Source organism: Harpegnathos saltator, unplaced genomic scaffold, assembly GCF_003227715.2.
Source record: "Harpegnathos saltator strain DR-91 unplaced genomic scaffold, Hsal_v8.6 scaffold515, whole genome shotgun sequence".
Taxonomy (NCBI): Eukaryota; Metazoa; Arthropoda; class Insecta; order Hymenoptera; family Formicidae; genus Harpegnathos; species Harpegnathos saltator.
The window spans coordinates 252,086-272,331 of NW_020230333.1; the positions used below are offsets into that span (position 1 = coordinate 252,086).

General features: G+C 50.6%; 1 protein-coding gene across 1 annotated transcript in view; it reads left to right on the forward strand.

Moving 5' to 3' along the window:
* klu (zinc finger protein klumpfuss) overlaps positions 1–20,246 on the forward strand; it is a 165,440-nt gene that overhangs the window by 74,490 nt on the left and 70,704 nt on the right. The window contains exon 3 of the mRNA XM_025302822.1: positions 15,160–15,434. Within this exon, the coding sequence (XP_025158607.1) occupies positions 15,160–15,434 (275 nt within the window). The remainder of the gene's footprint in view (positions 1–15,159; positions 15,435–20,246) is intronic.

Below are 20,246 nucleotides of genomic sequence, written 5' to 3' on the forward strand. Positions count from 1 at the left end.
CTGCGTAAAAGGGGAGAGAGAGAGGGAGGGCGAGGAGAAAATACTCATGGCCGTGTTTCGCCCGAAATATGCACCGGCGGCGGCGGCGGCGGCGGCGGCGGCGGCGGCGGCAGCGGCGGCGAGGGGAACTCAGCAAGCATTCTCACACGTGCGCGCTCGCCTTGCTCGTCGAGGAACGTGGGGGGTTAGCGCGGTGCGTACCCCACGTGGGAGTGGATGGTTGAAAAATTCCTTCACAATACTCGTTCCCCCACGGATGATCCACGGGCGCGCGATCCAAAGAAATGTCATCGTCCTTCGCGTAACGCGTATTACTCCAACAAGTCGGATTCTCACACCGTCCGATGAACTTTCACGAATCGCAACTGTGGGTCGCAAGCAGTCGATAGAGATAATAGGCCGCTGGCTGTTTCCGGGCCGTTTGACCGTTGAGGCTGTGTCTTCAAACGCGGTTTAACAAGACGAATTCTCTCTGTGTTGTTTCTCTTCGTACGAATTCTCTTCTCTTTATTTATTCTCTTCTCTCCTTATTTATCGTATACACCAAAAACTGTGCGTAGATTGTTCGGCTTAATTTGACGTCCTCGTGTGGAAAAAATGACGTATCGAAATGGAGGCAAATTTGTGTCATTGATAATGATCACTATTGTATCGAAAGAGAGCGGCCTTTGTGCGTCGCGAGACGCGTTGCAATCACCTGTTGAAACTTTGGCGGGAAAGTCTCTCTCGACGACATCACATTCGCAACCCTCACTCTCGACGCGTTCGCTTCGGCCCACGATAGATCCCTCGCCGCACGACGTGCCCGCCGGCGGCTTGAGTGCGGCTCGAGTGTGACGTAAAAGGCTCTCCGAGACGGCATTTTGGCGGGAAGCAATAAGGTGTCCCGCTTTTGAAGCGCGCCTGCGTAGCTCGCGCAATTCCCACACGAGGAGGTATGGGGTACACCGAGATTTCCCCCCTCGTCATCCCTCGTTAATAACTCCCTCCGCGACAATAGACGGGCCGTTCCTTCGGGCTCCTCGAGCAGGGGGAGGAGGGGGATGCTGACTGGATAAAGAGCACCAGTTACCACCTGGAGGCGCACCGTGTGCCTCCTCAACGTGGGAGCTGCTCGACCGTGATACACCCGTGTGTAGTTGTGTGAGTTCTTGCGCCGGCGAATCGGCGATTTAAAATTCCCAACGAGCGAAAACGAGGAGATACTAACGAGTGAAATGCAGCCAGTGAAAATGCAGTCGGAGATGTTGAACTCGTGTTTGCTGATATGGAGATGTCAGTTCTCGCGACGACTTTCTCGTGAAATTTTCCTCAAGCTAACGTTCACGTCGGCCCACGTCGGCCACAAATGTTGAGCCGTTGGGCACAAATTTGCTCGCGATAGCTCAGCTATCAAAATTTCTCACCTAATTGACGACTGTAGCTTGCGAAAACATCACGACTGCAGATTAATAGCGTACTACTTTCGCAACGATGAACAAAGTTGCAAACCGGAGATGTCCGAGCGATCGAGTGAGACCGGGGCGAGTCGTCGTAAAGAGAGAGGATCTATCTTGGCGTGCACGAAGATGGATCGATTCCAAAGAGGCAAGGTTGTTGGATTACGGGGCGCGTAATAGATGGCTAAATAAATGTTAGAATCTGCTAAGTCGCGCGCGCGCGCGCGCGTGAATCGTTATATCTGTATATGTAGCTCGGCGACACAGGCTGCAATGTAAGACACATTACGATCGGTATCCGGGCGTCAGATTCAGCGATCACAGATCACGCCGAGGATCGCGCGCGTACCTCCTACTTCTTGCATCGACAAGCGGGCGCGGAAGGATCTCTCTCTGTCTCTCTCTCTCTCTCTCTCTGTCTCTCTGTCTCTGGCTGCGCTGGCGCGGCAACTCACTCGCGCGCCGCAACTCGAGTACGCGGGATATTCGTCGGTATATATTCGGAGCCGCTGCATCGCAGCTGGATCGACGGGCCGAGGTCAGGAGGTTCTGAATCATCCCGATGCTTATCGGCCCTGTCGACTCTCCCATTGCACGGGGAAAGGTATCCGAGACAGGTAACCCTCGGTTGCCCGAAGATAAGTCACTGCATGTCTAAGCGCCGGGGCCGATTATCGTCCTCGTCGATCGTGCTCGATTATCTGCAATTCAAAATGCCACCAAGACTACGACGACGACGACGACGACGACGACGACGACGACGACTGCGACGACTGCGACGACCACAACGACTACGAGGACGACGACGAGGCACGCCGCGCTTGCTGTCTTTATGCGGGAGTGCTCTCGGTTGCCTCCGGCGTGCACCGACTTCGCGGCCGCTCGCAATCACCGCCGCGCGGTTACGTCGCTCGCGTATTCGCATACGCGGCACGTAGAGAACTGTGCAATTTGTGGTACGGCGGATTGAAAGATTTCGCGAGTCGGAGTCTTGCGCCGAGTAGTGCCGGCAGTGCCGGAAATGTGCCAGTCGAAGCCAGTAAGGGGGGTGGGGAGGGGGGCTCTCTTCTCTCGCGTCAGAATCCGTTGATGTTTGTCTCCTCCTCGCGCCATTGTGCCTTTCCGAGTTAACGTAATCTTTGATCGCGTCGATGTAATCTCTCACTCACGCGCTCCGGTCTAATGACGCTGTCAGCGTGCTGTTCTCAGCTCGTTAACACGTTGAATGTCGTGATGGCGATATTATACGTATATCGCGTTTTATTGACTTACGTGTAAAATATAATTAATCGCGTCAGCTGTAGAAATGGTTTCACACAGCCGGTGAAACGAACACGGAGAGAAACGCGCGTATATTTAATTACATTCGTCCATTGTTGTCGTCAGTGAGTCAATAGTCAGCCAGATTGCGTAAAAGGCAAATATTGGCGCAATTATTTGAAATTTCCTTCAGCACGGAAAAGTTTCGGATTTAAACACACGAAAGTCGTCGGGAAAGTCGCAGGGAATTGAATGAGAAGAAAAACGTACGATCGAGATTCCCCTTCGAAGGTCGTAATTATTTGACAGACATGTTTAATTGGAGGAATTTCTCGGCGATCGGTGTCTAAGCGAAAGCTGTTGAGCAAACGGCGATAATAACACACGTTAAAGCGCACACAATCGGCACGTCGCTCGAGACGAGCAGGTCGCGTAATCGCGCGTTATTAGCAAAGCTCGAGCAGGAGCAATGACAACGCAGCAACGGCGGACCTAATTAAAATGCCGGGACGAACAGTGGAGGGCGGTCGTGGGAAAGGTGTAGAAATAAAGGAGCGTCGAGATTTTCGAAAGAGGATATCGAGGAACTCCCCGTTTCCTCGCGCCCAGGAGGCCCAGCCGGTATTTCGGCGCCCTCAGGGTCGTGCAAACCCTAAAATCTAACCCCTTCGAGACGCGGACGTCTCTAATTTGCATGCGCGCTCGCGGTACAATCCGTCCCTCCCTCTCTCTCTCTCTCTCTCTCTCTCTCTCCTCTTCCCGTCCTGCTCGTCACCCTCTCCCTCGCCGCTCTCCTTCGCTGCGTCGCATGTGTTTTCGTTCCTCCTCGTTTGACCAAGTAAACGACAAGTAAACGACGTGACGTGACGTCACGTCACTCCACTACTGCGTATGGAACAAGCAACCCCGCTGCAACAGCTGCTCGCGATTTCTCACGCGTCCAAAAGCCACCGCGAGACAATTGAACTTGATTCCGGTTCGCCAGGGGTGGCTTCCTCGAGGTGTAAGAGACGAGGGAGAGAGGAGAGCCGGTCCACCCATATGAGCGCGCACCTTCCGCCGCCGACCGAGGAGCCCGCCCCGACGCTTCCGGAAAAATCGATAGACAGGTGGAGCAGATGCGATCGGGATGCCGCGTGTTTAAACGACGCGAGAGAATCACGACGTGCGTCGCTCTCTCTCTCTCTCTCTCTCTCTCTCTCTCTCTCTCTCTCTCTCTCTCTCTCGGCCGGCGGCCGCGGCGAGTCGATCGGCGAGAAGATCGGCGGCGTACGCGGTGAGAGAAGACTCGTCGAGAATATTTCGAATCGACGTCGAAAGCTACATTCTTCTGGACGAGACAACCATTTTTAATATCTGACCTGTTGTCTCGCCATGACGCAATTATTTCGTAATTCCAACAAGTCGTCGGGAAGCTTCGCGAAGCTTGCGAAATAGTTGACACTCGCTTTAGTTCGATCCCGCGTCGATCGGGACGACCGTTGAACGCGCGCGGTTCGTTATCGATGTCGAACTATCTCCAGACGATTCGGCGATTCGACCTCATATTCAGAGCAGAGGTCCTTGCATCCTGATCCCGCTGCTCGACTCTGCTAGATATCCTGAGGTAATATGCATCCGCCGGTCAGCCGAATGAATTATGCAAACTCCCAGGGACCCGATCCGCGCAGTTTTTATGCATCGATCTCCATCCCTCTCCCATGTTATTTTCGTCTCCTTTCTACGTCGCCCGCTCCTGCTGACCTAGAACCTATGAATATCTGGGAAAAGTAAAAAATTATCTGCTGCGATCGTCTAAATTCAATGACTGCAAAAGTCTTCGTTCTAGTCTGTATAAAATGTCGAGATGTCAAACATAGAAATTGTTAAACATATTGACAAGTATACGCATAAAATAATGGTAGAGAGAGAGAGAGAGAGAGAGAGAGAGAAAGTGAGAAAGTTTGTCCCGCATATAAAACAAGCACGCGTAGTATGTCGTTCGCAACAACGACATCGTCCGAAATATGCGATGCGCGCACGCGCTCGTGTTGCTAAGCGAATCTAGGCCCGGCCTACGAATAAAAACTACTGCACTCGGCGAACTCGCGAATCTAAATTCATTTATTCGACCGCGCCGATCGACGCAGTCTGGTTTCCGCAAGCGATGCAAATAGTCTGACACGAGCGTGACGTGGGTCTGTTTGCAATTGCCTCCCACTCTGTGGTCGCACCGCGAGTCGATCGAGCGAGTCAAGACCGGACGTAACAAAATCTACGCAGAAAGCGAGAGAGAGAGAGAGAGGCGGGGGGGGGGGGGGAGAGAAAATAAGAGACCTAAAAGAGTGAATCTTGCAGCGGTTGACATCGCGAATAAACACTGAGATCGTCCTGACGTATCTGTAGCATCGAAATCGCGAGCTCATCGAAATCATACCGGTTTGAGAGATCGTCGGTATGAATAATTAATGGGCGAGCGTATGAAGCAGAGGAGGATTTTTGCGGACGCTCGTTCCTCGCAGGGTCGTTCAGGGAAGTTGTCGTTTGCGTCGGACTAGAAAACGCGCTGCGTTCGACACGCTCGAGCGCCCGGCGTGATCGATAGAAGCGATTCCTCGCGGTCGTATGAAACTCGCCGCTTGTATCGCCGAGAGAGAGAGAGAGAGAGAGATGCAAGAAAGACGTCGCGCTCCAGCTCGTGCGCCGCGTGCACAGAGTCAATCGGTCGGTGGAGTGTCGCGAGCCAACCAGCCCCCCAACCACCGCGGTAACCACTGCGGATTGCTGCAACGTGGAAACGTTTAGTTGACGCACCGCTCCGACGACACGCCGTGCGCGATAATTATTCCCGATGTCGACAACTATGTTGCCCGCCCGTCCGTTGATCATTTATTACATAGGTGCGCGAACTCTGTGCACGCTCTCATTCGCACTTGGCAAATGACTTACTATCATAGATCGAGGAATTAAGATCGAGTAACGCCGGTTTCTCGAATATTTATATGCGGATCGCTTTTTGCGACGCGCGACCGCGCGGAGACACTCGGCAAATCGCTTTTCCGTATGCGTGTGCACGTTTTGCAGTGAGGAGGGATGGTGGAGGGTGAGAGAGAGAGAGAGAGAGAGAGAGAGAGAGAGAGAGAGAGGATAATGCACTACGCCACGCGCTTTCGGCGAATTAGGAGATTACGCAGCGTAAAGCTGTAAATAATATTTCGCGCTTTTCCGGTTTCCCTTGTTCATTAGCAACGCCCCCGGCGCGTTAGAACGCGCGTAATTCGACCGCCAGAGCGCAGAGAGAAAGACACGCCTGTACCGCGAACGGAGAAAATTTATCGAAATCCAGATCGCCGCGACTGTGTGTGCTAACGTGCTCACACACCCGCAGAACCCGCAAGAATCATTCCTCTCTACAGAAGTGTCTTTTTGTACGCTATGTTAATTGCTCGACTCCGGGGAATTTTATCGCGATAGAACACGTTCGTTCTCTCCTGTCAAACATCGACGATATCTAGCCTAGGATCCTGCCGGACTACATTGTTGTGTGGCCAGTCGGTGCGGCGTGTACCGACCGGTCGGTCCATTTGTTTCATCGGTCGAATGAAATTAATAAGAGAATTTTCGAGCCACCGGAAGTGGCACAATGTTCTCGCAAATTTCAGATGTGTCGCGTTCGCGTTATTTTCGGAATGATATCAAATGAAACTTGTCGTGTTTGCAGTCTCTCTCTCTCTCTCTCTCTCTCTCTCTCTGTCAAAAAGTGAGAACTTTACGAAAGGAGAATCGCGTAAATGCGCCTTAAGCTCTCCTCGAGAAAGACTCGGCAAGAGTAAGAAGAAGAAGAAGAGAGAGAGAGAGGAAGAGAGAGAGAGAGAGAGAGAGTGAGAGAGTGAGAGGAGGGAGAGGAGGGGAAAGAGGATCCGTCGTGTCGCATTTCGCGACGTTACACGACGCGAAGATGAATGCTCCGCGCTTTTGTGAGCGAGCCGCGGCTCCCTGGGCGGGATGGGAGTGTTTCCTCATCCCGCGCCGACGCTGCGTGTGTGCGCACTCTTATGATGAATGTCGACATTAACTGAAACAATAATTCAATTAAGACTACCGTTACTCGCGGGCCGCGTCGCGAGGTCGACAGGTACCTCGTTCTCTCGTGCGCGCGCGCGCGCGCGCGCGTGCCCATTGTGTGTACACTGTGTGTAACGACGTAACGATGTCGATCGGACATCGTGCGATTGAAAGTCGCTCCCTAGCCGATACCCCCCGATGTGACGTCGGCGTTACGAAATAGAATACGATCGCGATTGTAGGAAAATGTATGACGAAAGATAGCAGGTTCCAGATACGCGCACGCGCACGCGTATATCGGTGGTTAATGCGATTCGCCATGGCCTCTGGAGAAAAAGGCGCCATGCTCGCAGAGACCTCGCGAGCACGAGGAGAGCGTATTGTTGACGTTCAATTAATACAAATTTATGACAACAGGCGACAAGCACACAAACATTGTGTGTCATCTGCAGAAACTTGAATCTCGTTCGTTGAATCTCTCGCACGTGCACAAGTGCGTGCGCAAGAACTCTGTTCGAGAGGAATATTTTGGATTCGATGCCTTTCCCTCTCGCGGGGGAGATCGCGGTCGGAAGTTCGAAACGATGCAGCGCGCGACACACGTCGTCGCGCATATTTACGCGCGTAATTACGCGCCCGATTTGCACATCAGCACAGACAGACAGACAGACAGAATGTGCGCCGGTGTGCGATGATGCGTCGCAAACGAATCCGCCCGTTCGCGGGCGGATCGCCGCGTCGTGTGCGACTCCCGTTCGTTGTGTTTCTGCGTTTCGGCCGCCGCGGCGGGGCCGGCTTTCACTCTCGTCGCTCTCGGCGAGAGACGACCGCGTAGGAGAGAAAGACACGAGGAGGGTCTCTCACCGAGTATAATTATTAGTCACGCTGTGGTCAGGAAATGTATACCTGGACGCGGCCGCGGCCTCACCGAGACCAGCGTAGATTCCATGTTATTTCCGCTGATTACATTCATTATCGGATTTAAAGTTAGTAGACCCTTAGTTAAGAGCGAGTCTCGTTGGTTGGCCCGCCGAACCTATACGCCGACTCGAGCGGGACGCACGACGCGGCAGAGAGAGTCCGCGAAGAACCGTATATTAATTTTATTGAACCGCGAGCCGATCATTTCATGCCTCGCCGTTCCGCACCGCGCCTCGTATTTCATTATTGTTCGTTTCGCCATCGCGAAAAAGAAAAACGCTCTCGCCCCGATATCGCCGCGCCGCGCTGCACGAAAACAAGCCGACTCTGAATCTCGTCGATGCAATTACATACATATAGAGATTTGGACGAGGGTGAAGCAGCATCTAAGCACGCGCGATCGAGACCCGCGCGGAGAATCGATCGCGCGATCGAGATCAGTGCAATTATCAGTGGGCGAATGTTATCAATTTGTTTCTTTCCGATCATTTGTCACTGCTCGTTGTTGTTACCGAGTGTGCGAGTTTCCGTTCGCGTAAGATTCTGTTGGAATTGACTGAAACATTGGGACTTGGGCAAATCGAAAGATTTGTCGATCGAACTAGTTGAAGACTCTTCAACTATGAACGGCTGTAAACAGCCGTTTCGTTGCGTCGCAAGACAGATCACTGATACTGAAAGTGTCTTCCTTCAGGATAAATGTTCGCTAAATCGCGACGTTATTAATGATTGCTTGTACGTACCGCTTGTACGCGTGATTAATAGTTTGATTGCGCAGTTACGAGTCTCAAGTCTATTCAGATACCGCGTACTTGGCGAAATACAGAGTCGCGGCTTATCAGCGGCGGGATTGCTACGCCCACGCAAGATAATGCGAGAATCGCGTACACACAGCACGTCACGTTGCGTCAAAAATATTTCAGCCTCAGAGAGTATCGCGCCTGGTGAAACGTCGTCTCTCTCTCTCTCTCTCTCGCGCGCGCGCGGTGTGGCCAATCGATATCGCAGCCTCCGAAGAAAGTTCCGTTCGCGGCGATTAGGTTAATCCGTTCGGGTCGTTGCGAGAATTCAAAATATTTGGTCGAGTATCTCGTGATTTTTGGCGCATTGGCAACAACAAAGTATTCCAGGCGCTCAAAGATTAAAGGAACAATCTCGAATATATTTTTACCGTCTGGCAATAAATATCGTGCTCCTTTGATAGCTTATGTGCGTACAAAGTTTAGTAAATAACGATAACTTCTGATACTAAAAGCTATCTCTCTCCCCATCGGTGGACGCCGATATGATTATTTAACGATTACGTAATAATACGTAATACCTTGAGATAAAACAGTTGAGATGAGAAGCAGTTCCGTCAGCCTTCTTTACTTCTGCATAGATTGTTAAATTTATGAAAATTATTAAACATTTAAAATTATTGTTGGTGTCATCAGTGGTGCATATCGGACAAGGATTGTTCTTTATACATACATAGCTTTTTATACACATAGCGCGGACGCGCGTGTACTATTGCGCGCAACGATAAATCCGACCTTCGTGTTCGTGCAGACACGTGTCAAAGACGCGACGAAATAATTCAATGAAATTCACGACAAATTTTTCCGCTCTGAGCGGAATGAGATAGCCGATCGAACGTCATCGTATTGGCCCCGATCGGTGCAATTGTGACCAATTGACGACGTGGCCGCTCGAACGATTGCATTTGCGGCGGCGGGTGCTCGATGTGGAAAACAAAGCCGTACGTTAATGCCGACGGTCAATGAGTGATGCTCCTCGAGACGCGCCCACATGAAAGATTTGCGCAAACATCGATAAAAATTTGGCCTTATCGAGCCACACTGTTTATAAGTTGTCGGTACGATTCACCCCCCGATGCACTTTCCATGATCGGTGCGCCTCCTCGATTTCAAGTATAATCAGTATAGTGCGCTGAGATATACACGGCGGTCACGGTTCTTACTGAGAAAACTGCAAGTTGGATCAAAAACTTGAGAAGAATCATGTCAAGCTTGATATTCGAGTACGCTGCTGGTGCTGGGAACGATAACAGAGAGAGAGAGAGAGAGAAATAACGTTAATGGTAAACTAAGGAACAAATCGTCGCAATAATTAATAATGTCGATAATAATCGTAAGCGAGCAATGATGCAACGATAACGCGTTAGCGACGTAATAATCGTCCTATCTCGAGTATTTATCGTTGGTAAACGTTTCGTAAATGTTTGTTGTGTCCTTTTCTATGGTTTATTATTTTTCATATCTCTCTCTCTCTCTCTCTCTCTCTCTCTCTCTCTCTCTCTCCTCCCTCTTTCTCCTTCACACTCTGCTGTTCCACCGGCTATGGATAATATTCGCTATCAGATATTCCGTATCGCGGCGGCACGCGAGTAAATATCGCTAGACGCGCCAATGTTTAATTTGCGCAGACCGGCATAATTCCGCAGTAAACTCATGTCGAGGAGCAAAACGTCCGAGTTCACCGAGGTGTTTATGCGATACATAGCAGCCAACGTATGTTAATCGAACGGGTTATTTCACGACGCACTCGTTCATTCACTCTCGTACTCAGCCGGTGATTCGCCGGCTTTCCGACAACGCGCGATATTCCGCGATATTCCACGATATTTCGCGGCACGAGAACGCGTTACGAGCGAAATTCATCGCGTCTGCCGCGCGCGCGAATATCGCGCGAGCACATTCGCGCGATATGTTTCACAAAAGACGCGCTTAATTATCAAGTCGGAATTACAAAGTATTTCCGAATTTCCTATCCTATATTTATTTTAACGTCGAATGCCTGACCATTCTGTCATGGAGGGAATCGGCTCTTTTCCGTAATTAAGCTATCGATGCGTCGTTAACGCCTGTCCAATTATAAGCGACCGTGAGAACGAATATTTCTTCACAAAGTTTCTCCGAGAAAGAGAGACAGAAAGTTTCTGCTTACAATTAGAATGATAAAAGCGCGATGTCTCGCTACAGGAAGAAGCGTTTGCCTAATAAAGAATAATCGTCTGAATAAATTACCGGCCCGCGAGGAATAATTATAGCCGTGGTATATAATGTAGGAATTTAGATCTCTAACGTTTTAATTCGTCAGGTGAAACGTTATAACGTGAAATAGGCTATCACGGCAATACATATCTTATCGTTTCAATAATAATAAAGGGGACCCTTTCCTCGCTATATTCTCGCGCTCGCGCTCGTAAATAAAATTCTTCACCTGTTCATCAAGACGTTTGAATATTTCAATTGAACATTGAATATCGAATGAAATATTTGAATATCAAAGAACAAGAAGATCAATTTTTCGTGAGTATTAGATTATTATCGTGAAATCCATCATTGGCGTTCCAATTAATATTTCGAGATAGACCGTATGTGTGTGTGTGTGTGTGTGTGTGTGTGTGTGTATGTGTGTGTATGCGCGTACACATTCGGTTAATATGCCGTACGTGCCGCGTTTTTAATTAGCCGCGGGACAGACGCCGTCAGTCGCGGCCGAATTAAAATAACGTGTCGCGTCGTACGGAAAAATCGTGACGTCTACCAATCTACGATCGGCCCAACTATTATCGAGGAGCCTCCAGCGTGGGCCACGGGAGAGCCGGTCTCGATACGTCCAACAAGATGACGCCGGATAAACCCGCGTCTGGCCCCACCATCGATACATTAATTAAAACATCGATGCTCTCAGCCGTGACTTGCAGCAAACTCACGCCGCAGAATCGATCGCACGAACGCGTAACGCCGCGCTTTTATTTCGTCTCTCTTCAGGAACCATTCGTTTCTCATCCTCCCACAAGAACGGGACCGCTCTTCCTTCTCGTTTCGCCTCATTCTCCCGAATACGAATCAGTCGTTATTAAGAGTAACCGAGTCGCTCCGATACATATCGGAGGAATATTTCGGAATTGAATTCTCTTTCTCTTCTCGAGGAGAACGACTTGCGTCGGACGACCGATTACCTGTCACACGCGCCTGGTGTGTCATCGAAAAATCGCAAACCTTTGTGAAGTGAAAACCAAAGATGGTGCTTGCGTTCGAAGTTTGCTTCACATGGAACGAATACATCAGCAGAGGCTTGCACAAATGTCTCTTCCAGTTTATCATTCATTCAGTCCGAGACTGCATAAACTTTTTATCCGAAGCGTTTCCTACCTCTCGTTGTAAATTTGCAAAGTTGGAAAGAAGAGACGCCGTGTGTGTGTATAGACTTTGCCACCAGTTGCTTCGAAATTACGTCAGACCGAGAGAGAGAGAGAGAGAGAGAGAGAGAGAGAGAGAGAGAGAGAGAGAGCGGCTACGAGAGTAGCGTGGGACAGGGTGGACACGGTGGACCGGGGGCGGCGGACGGGATTTCCGAGAGGGGCGCAGGATATATATACGCGTTCTACCCCCGAAGAAGGGCGCGTCTCCAAGGGAGGAGTCGGAAGCACTGAGGATACCGCCGAGGAGGCGGTGGAGGAGAAGGGACGAGGGTGAGGAGAGGAATCGGAACGCGCGGCGTGGGAACCAGGAGGGAGAGAGAATGCTCGCCACCCCTCTCAGGAGTCGAACCCTCGGTCGGGAGGGGAGCGACGGGGGGAGGCGAGTTTTGCAACCCGGCGAGAGGTCGCCGGCAACGAAAATCGTCGTTGCCGCTTAGTCGTTTCTCGTTCATTGACACGCGTGGGATTGTTTTTCAATCTCTCGACCGAGGCGAGACGCGTCCGCGAGTTCCACGAGTGTGTGATATGGAAACGCGAATAACTCCTCCGTCCCGTAGCCGACGTTAAATATAACACGACCCAAGTACGACGCAACATTTCATCCTCTCGATATCTCCGTCGATATGTGACGTCACCTCGAGTATCGCGCAATCTTGATCGTGAGGGGGTAGCACAGAGAGAGGGTAAATGATCGCCGCTTTCAGCCGTTCGAAAACTTGTCGAGTGTCCTTACGTTCGTAATTTACGTTTCTCTTACGTCATGAAATGCACGCTGTGTCTCGAGAAAATTGTCAGATTGCTACCTACATGAAGATCTCTTACGATGGTGGAGGTGATACATCCTATGTACAAGAATGAAGAGAGAAACTTCAAAGTGGTGAGTACACAGTAGAATTTGAAAAGAAAAGAAAAGAAAAGAAACGATCGTAAACGATCATTCGTCGTACGTAGCAATCCGATAAGATTTGTACAATCTCGCTGATGTCAAGGAAACCGTCATTGCGCAATCGCGGACAGGCAGTCCTAAAAACGAAACGTTGCAACGTGAAGGAACTGAATGTGTCGAACAAATTGAAACGTTAAGGTCTCAATCCTTCGATTATCGTCCGTTTACATTTGTGTAAAGATTGCATTTATCGATTTTACTGTCGAGTTATACACACCACAATTGATACTCTTTATTTATAGAAAGGAACGTTCTCGCGCGCTGAGACATCACGTTTTATCGGAAACAACAACCTTAACTGTACGTCAAAGTATCGCGCTTTATCAGCGAGAATAACATTAAGTAATCCTTTAATTGATAAAACAAGATGTCGCAATCTCTTTTATACGTATATATATATATATATATATATATAATTTACCTCGGCCAAAGTATCGCGACTCTATCAAAGGGGCGTGAGATTCATGGTACCTGGCGCGCATGTTAACGCGATGCACCCCGACGAGAGCGCAGATGTTTCGTGCAGAGAGAACGCGGAGCCGAGCGAAATCTCGCCGAGCAAATCATCGCGAAACGCGTACAGGAGCGCGTACGAGAAATCGGAGTATCTCGCGCGTAATCGAAGGAGACGGAGAGGCACGTACGCGCGCGCGCGCGCGCGCGCGGATGAGAGGCCGGCGGAGAGAATCGAGTAGAAAAAGGGGGAGCGCGCGAGACGGCCGTTCGCGAAGCGGAGGAGAGGGTGCCCCGCGAGAGGGGCCCGCAGGAACGAGGGGAGGCCGAGGGTGCCCCCACTGCCGCTGACCCTCTCTCACCCCACCACGCGACTCGTGTCGCGTGTCCCATCTCCCACTTTTCTCCTACCGACACGTACACCGACACCGCCGCCGTTGCCGCTGCCGCTGCCGCTGCCGCGAATCGGCTGTACCCACACGTGCGATCGCGAGCGCACGCAATGCGAGCGCACACACAGTCGCACGCACGCTCATGCACGCATCTGCAAGTGGTTGCTGCAGTTGGTGGCGCGGCGGCACGGCCGCGCGCGCGCGCGCGCGAGCGTTCGACCGAAGGAAGACACGGCGTATCGTCGTGAGAAAGAGAGAAAGAGGGGGTGGCGGGCGCGGTTGGCGGGCTGGGGGTGTGGAAGGGGGGTGCGAGTAGCGAGCGAGCGACGGGGAGGGGAGGGCATCGTGCGTGTCGGAGATGCACGCACGCGGCGATGTGTTGGCGGCCACGCGTGTGGTGGAAAGAGGGACCCCTCGGAAGAGAGGACGAGAGACGAGACGAAGGAGAGAGAGGTGACTTCTCCTCAGGGCCTTAGTCGCCGACTGTCCGCTACTACGCGCGGTGTTACACCTTCGTCGTCATCGTCACCGACCCTCTCCTTCTCTCCTTCGTCCTTCCCGCGCCGCCACCCCTCTCTCTCTCTCTCTCTCTCTCTCTCTCTCTCTCTCTCTCTCTCTCTCTCTCTCTCTCTCTCTCTCTCTCTCTCTCTCTCTCTCTCTCTCTCTCTTTCTCTCTCTGTCTTTCTCTCTCTCTCTCTTTCTCTCTCTCTCTCTCTCTCTCTCTCTCTCTCTCTCTCACCTGTTGCGGCGCAACTCTTTGATCGTCCGTTTTCGTGCGCCCCGCGCGAGACTCGCGTCGACCAGTCCGGAGAGTCCAGAATCCTCGGGTGCAGGATTACCGCGTGTCCCAGGAACAGCCTATCAGGACAGACTACCAGAGAGCACCAGTGAGATTTGCGAGAGGAATTCTAAAGCGAGGGAGAGAAAAGGAGAGAGAAAGAGAGACAGAGAGAGAGAGAGAGAGAGAGAGAGAGAGAGACTGACTACTGTATTTTCGATTGTCGACACAGTAGGTCAGAGTAGGTCGAGAATAGAGCGGGAGACTAAGGAAATCTCGACGAGATGAGTTTTTATCGTGCTGAAAGCTATCGTCTATGAGAGAGAATCGCCTCGATTCGAGCGAAAAGATACCTCGAATATCGAAAAGTTAATTTCGCAGCTGCTGCGTCTCGCTCGTCGTTGTCATGGAACATCGGTCATGCCAAAGTTAATAATTGTCACTTGGACTAGAGACTTTCGTGGAATTGGTCTGTTTACGGATTACACTTGCCTCCATGGCCTCGATAAACCCATGACACGACGACCGTGAGAGTGGAAAGTATCGAACGGAGTATATAAACAAGATTGTTAGCGCGACGGCGTCAATATACAAGGAAATTCCCGATATATTTTCAAATGTATGTTTCCTCACGATATGAGCGTCCGTGTTATTGAGAGACCTCTGCACGTGCCACGAATGTGATCGGTGACGCAAATTAACGGACAACTGAGGAGCGCCGAGGATCATCGGAAGCACGAACGACGAGGGGAGCTCTGCTGCCGGATCGATTCCCGTCGTCGAGTCCCTTCGCGAATGTCAAAGTCGCGGCTCTCATTCGAAAAGTGCAGATTCGAAAAGTGCGACGCGCCAACGGATAACGCGAGTCCGCAGTGATGTGGAGTGTGAGCTACGAAATGTACCCCGATGGAACGAGGTGCCCCTGATCGTCGCCACCATTGAACGACTGCCGACGAGCGGATCTGCCACGCTGCCATCTGCACGAGAGGTGAGAGCTCGTCGCGACATGCATGGTACTTTTTTATGGAAATTTTGTCAAATTTACGACACGTCACACATTACGAACGTTCTAACCCATCTATTATAAACCCTAAATGTGGAAAGGGTGGAAAAGCTTGACAAAAAAGAATACGTTATACTCTAATTCCAAATCTTACATTTTTGTATCTTGATATCGAATGCTATTTTCGACATTAAACATTGCTGTGTCAAGAATCAGAAGGAAGGAAGGAAGAAAAATGAAGAAACGCACACGAGCATTTGCACAGATTTAGCACAAATAGGAAATATCTCGAGCGCAGAACCGCGAAAAATCAAGCTTCGCGAATTTGTCAGGATCCAACTTACGTACTGTGTGTTTTCGCTCAACAACAAGTTCCACACGAAAATGACACGGACTATACTCCGCGCTGTACTCCGAAATATACTCGCTTCCTCAACACTCGCGCCGGCAGAGGAGGAACAAGTTCAGGGATAATTATTGATTGAGAGAAAAATAGGCGGGCGGGTCATCCGTTCGTTTAACGAAGCCGGCGGCCTCGCGATTGCGACTCCGCGTCGCGTTTACATTCAGCTGCGTTGCTGTTGCTTCGTATATTATTAAAATCGCGCAGCACACACCGATATCACTGATTTCGCGGCGCTAACACGTGAACTCGCGCTCATTTTCTACGTGTCCGCTTGAAACCACTCATTGTTCGTTTGTTTGACGCGCTTGCGAGGCGTCTGTTCCGTATACTTCGTCAAGTATTAGTAGCGAAGAATAATGAATTTTACCGTTAACCCTATGAGCCACTAATCGGACGACTCGTGTCATCGGAGATTATCAGCCGGAGATATCGCGAAAAGTTAGTCTGCTAATTGCTCCAAGACAAGGGGGTGAGGAGACACATCGCCAACGCGCGCGCGCGCGCGCGCACGCACGCACACCATTTAGGGGGGAAACGGTTGTTCGCCTTATCGCGGGGATCGTTAGTACCGCGCGGCGTCCGTATCTCGTCCCGAAAGGTATATTTATTTTCCCCTAATCTTTCCCTCGTCGTCGCGCGTACGTTGACAATTAAATCGCTCTTTGTCTCGTTTTCGCGAAACAGGGGGAGAAAGAGGGAGCGCACACGCGCACAAGCCGCGCGCAAGTTGTTGCCTCCGACACAACCGGACTGCTCCTCGACGTAAAACTGTCGGCGGGACGATAAGAGCGCGTGTTAACTTTGCTGCGTTTCTCCGCGAAACGCGCGTTCGGCAGGGGATAGACTTTCGAATGATATCATTTACCGGGAATGTGCAGCGAGAAAGCACGCGCGTGAGCGTTTAACGAGCGGCGATAAAAATATCTAATAAGCTACCGCCACAATAATTAATTCCAGCAATAGCGTTAATCGTTGCCATCGAGCGGGCAATTAATGTTAAACGTATCGCCGCGTACACGCGCTTCGTCGTAAACGCTTGCGTACTGGCTCCGCCGCTCTTTCCACTTGATATTCTAGAACAGCGCTACCGCGCTGTTCTCTGGGCGGAAGAGAGACGAAGTGGCGAAAACACAGTGACAAAAATATCGTTCCTGCATCCTCCTCACATCTTGGACCGTCTGACGAATGAAATTAAGTTATTTTCCGAGGTCGTGTCGTTTCTCATCTTAAGAGATCGAATTGTGAACCTCCACGAGGATCGGCACATGGAGTAGATTTCACCCCGAGCCTTCTTCCTTCAGGTGTCGGATAATCCTCTGAAACTTTTACGCTGTTAATAATTAATCATTCTCTCTCTCTTTATTATTCCTTCCCTTTCCGCAAAATGTTACGGTCTCGTTGAAATCGATATCTCATACCGAAGCTAAATTCAGTACTCGGTATTTTTCATCAAAGCGATCTACGTTACTTTGTAGGTCGATACTAAAGTAAAGCAATATCCGCTCATTTCAAAATGTGCACGACATTGATCGCAAAGATATATCTCGAGTTTTACGCGCAAAGACGCGTAAAAGCGTTGTCGGGACTTGTCCGGCCATCGGCCATCGATTTTGCTCATCATCGCGATCATCGAAAGCATTCGACACACACATCCACGGTACAAGCAGACACCAAGCTCAGCTTGGCCGCAGCTTGGTAAACGCGAAAGTCCGCGGAAAGTCTCTCGACGTATTCCGTCGCGCTTCTTCGCCGCGCGTCGACTTTCCGTCGTAAATTATCGCCGACACAGGCAACCGCATAAATCGCGCGCGAGCGCGAATGCGGAATAGACGGGAAAAAGTGCGTGAGGTGAGGTATCAGCACAGTACCACTACCACGTACAATGCGAGCGCGCGTTGTCGCATAATAGCGACGAGTATCTGTGTGTGTGTGTGTGTGTGTGTGTGTGTGTGTGTGTGTGTGTGTGGCTCGGCGATTCGGTGCTTACATAATTCGCGTATGTTGCAGCAGGTAGTAACACAGCTAGCCGTCATGCAATCCCCTCATTCTTTCGCGCTGAAAATTGATTGCATCTGATACGGGCGCGACAGCGCCCGTAAAAACAGGCCGGTGCAAATAGCTCCGCGAAAACAGACCGCTCCCTCGCGAGAATCAACCTCTTAACCTCCTCGCCGCAGAAATGTTCCGGCTCGGATGTTTATCTACGTCTACATGTTGTCTTAATTCTTTCGTACAGAACGGTAAAGGCGACGGAAAGAAAGTCCGAATTAGAATTATTATTCCGGTGTATGCGCGACACGAGTATTCCGCTTTGCAAACTTCACGAGATTTATTCGTAGCTCCTTCAATTCTTTCCACCATCCACCGAGATCCAGCGAGATCAAACTCGCAGTTCGGGGATATTTGTTACTAATTTTAAGTGGTAAACGAGCAGTATTCCTTTTCAGAAGAGACAAGATTGCTCGAGTCTGTGTGTCGCACGTACCGCTTTTATTTAGTTTACGAGACTTTTAACGCGTACAATATTTAGTCTGGATTACTTTCTTATCTTACCGATCGAGCCTGAGCCGTCGGCCCGATCGTCGGCGGCCGTGCGTTTCACACTTTTACGCGCTTAACGACTACCGGCGATTCGCTGTTATCTCCGTAATCAACGAGTGTGACGAGAGACTGCGAGTGCGCGAGGCAGCGTCACCCTTCGGCTTAATCTCGCGAGACGGCCGGTAGGTCGTCTCACGCCGCGCGAGAACGCAGTGCGAGAACGCAGCGCGAATCGGGGGGCGCGGAAACTTCGTTACCGCGCCCCCCGAGTCTCGCGCACGTCCGAGCGGGACGAGCGAGTGTAATCGGTTAATCCCGCAGGCGCGGCGGGGTGTCTCGCCGACACGGGGCAGTCGGAGTGACATTAAAATACAACGAGACACAGAGTCACCGCGTATCCACCCATCGCGCCCCGGCGCCGAGAAATTCTGGGCCCGCGACGTCACGCGGTAACATTTGTAACCCCGGTCGCCGTGTTTCGCCCAGTGGCATAAGTCGAGTAGCCGCCGACGGTATCGATCGCTCGTTGCTCTATCGGATGCCATGTGTCGGCGAAACTATCGCCAGACATCCTATTCGATTAGTCGATTACGACGTCATTGGGAGAAAGAAGGGAAAAAAAGATTGCGTCGTGTGTCTACAGAGTTATTAATATTTTTTTTTTTAATATCTTTATCGCAAATGCTGTATCCGCGTATATGCGTACACTCATACTTCTGCTGAGATACACTAGCTAGCGAATCTACGGTAGAAGAGAAAAGCGGAAAATGCGCGTAACTCGCGCGGAATAGATAATTTAGATTGCGAAGCAACGCAAACTCGGCGTTTCTCATCGCCTGCTCGTAATGTAAGACAGAGGGGACGAATAGATGCATACGTGTACCATATATGTGAAATTGCAAAAGATGTGTACAGCTTTGCAGTATCCGATGGGCATAGCTTCATATTTGAAGTTTTCAATATCTTCCCCTTGGGGGAGCGAATGTCAAAGGACATTATCTCATCATTATATATATAAATTCACGAGAAAAATTCCAACTGAAAAGAGATGCGACGACTATCGCGAGAGAGAGAGAGAGAGAGAGAGAGAGGAAGTCGAGAGTTCGACGTCGATCCAATATGCGAATAAGGAAGGAAGGAAAACGGTCCTCCTGGCTCCTCCGACCTCCGAGTGGCGGCTCCTCGTCCAGCTTGTCATCGTTGCTACGCATCGTGACGATCGGAAGTTGAGTACGGCGATCGAAATAGATTTCTTTTTTAGCTTACAACGTTTATGACGGACGAATCATTCGTGTTCGATATAAGAAGGATAAGGAGGATGGAGACGTGAGAAGCGTGCAATTAATAACGTATTCTTCGACGCGACACATTCCCGACGGGATTTCGCCATCGATCCATTTGTCATTCGCGTCGTCGTTAACGGTACACAAACAAAACTGTAAACGCGACGTACAATGAAGTGAAAGTAGCTCCGAGTGGACTTGTTTCACTGGATCTATTATTCCTGATTTATCGGCGATGTTATGACGACGGAGCTCGATACGGACTTTGTTTGCGATACGTCAAAGTCATCGAGAAATTCCAGCGTTACCGTTACCACGCGCGTTAGAGACGATGCGCGCGCGCGCGCGCGTGACGCTTGACGATCGGCCCCCTGCCACAATAATGTATTCATCGGGCGCTGATCGGGAAGAGCGATCGGGAACTCGTTAACGCGATTGTTTGTCAAATTTTACTTTATCATTATTGCTACTTACAAGGCTGTCCCTCTCAAACTGACTTTGGCGCGACTCTGTTTCCGCGCGTCTCGTGTCGTCCGCTTGAGTATCCAAGTAGCCGAAACTCGGCTT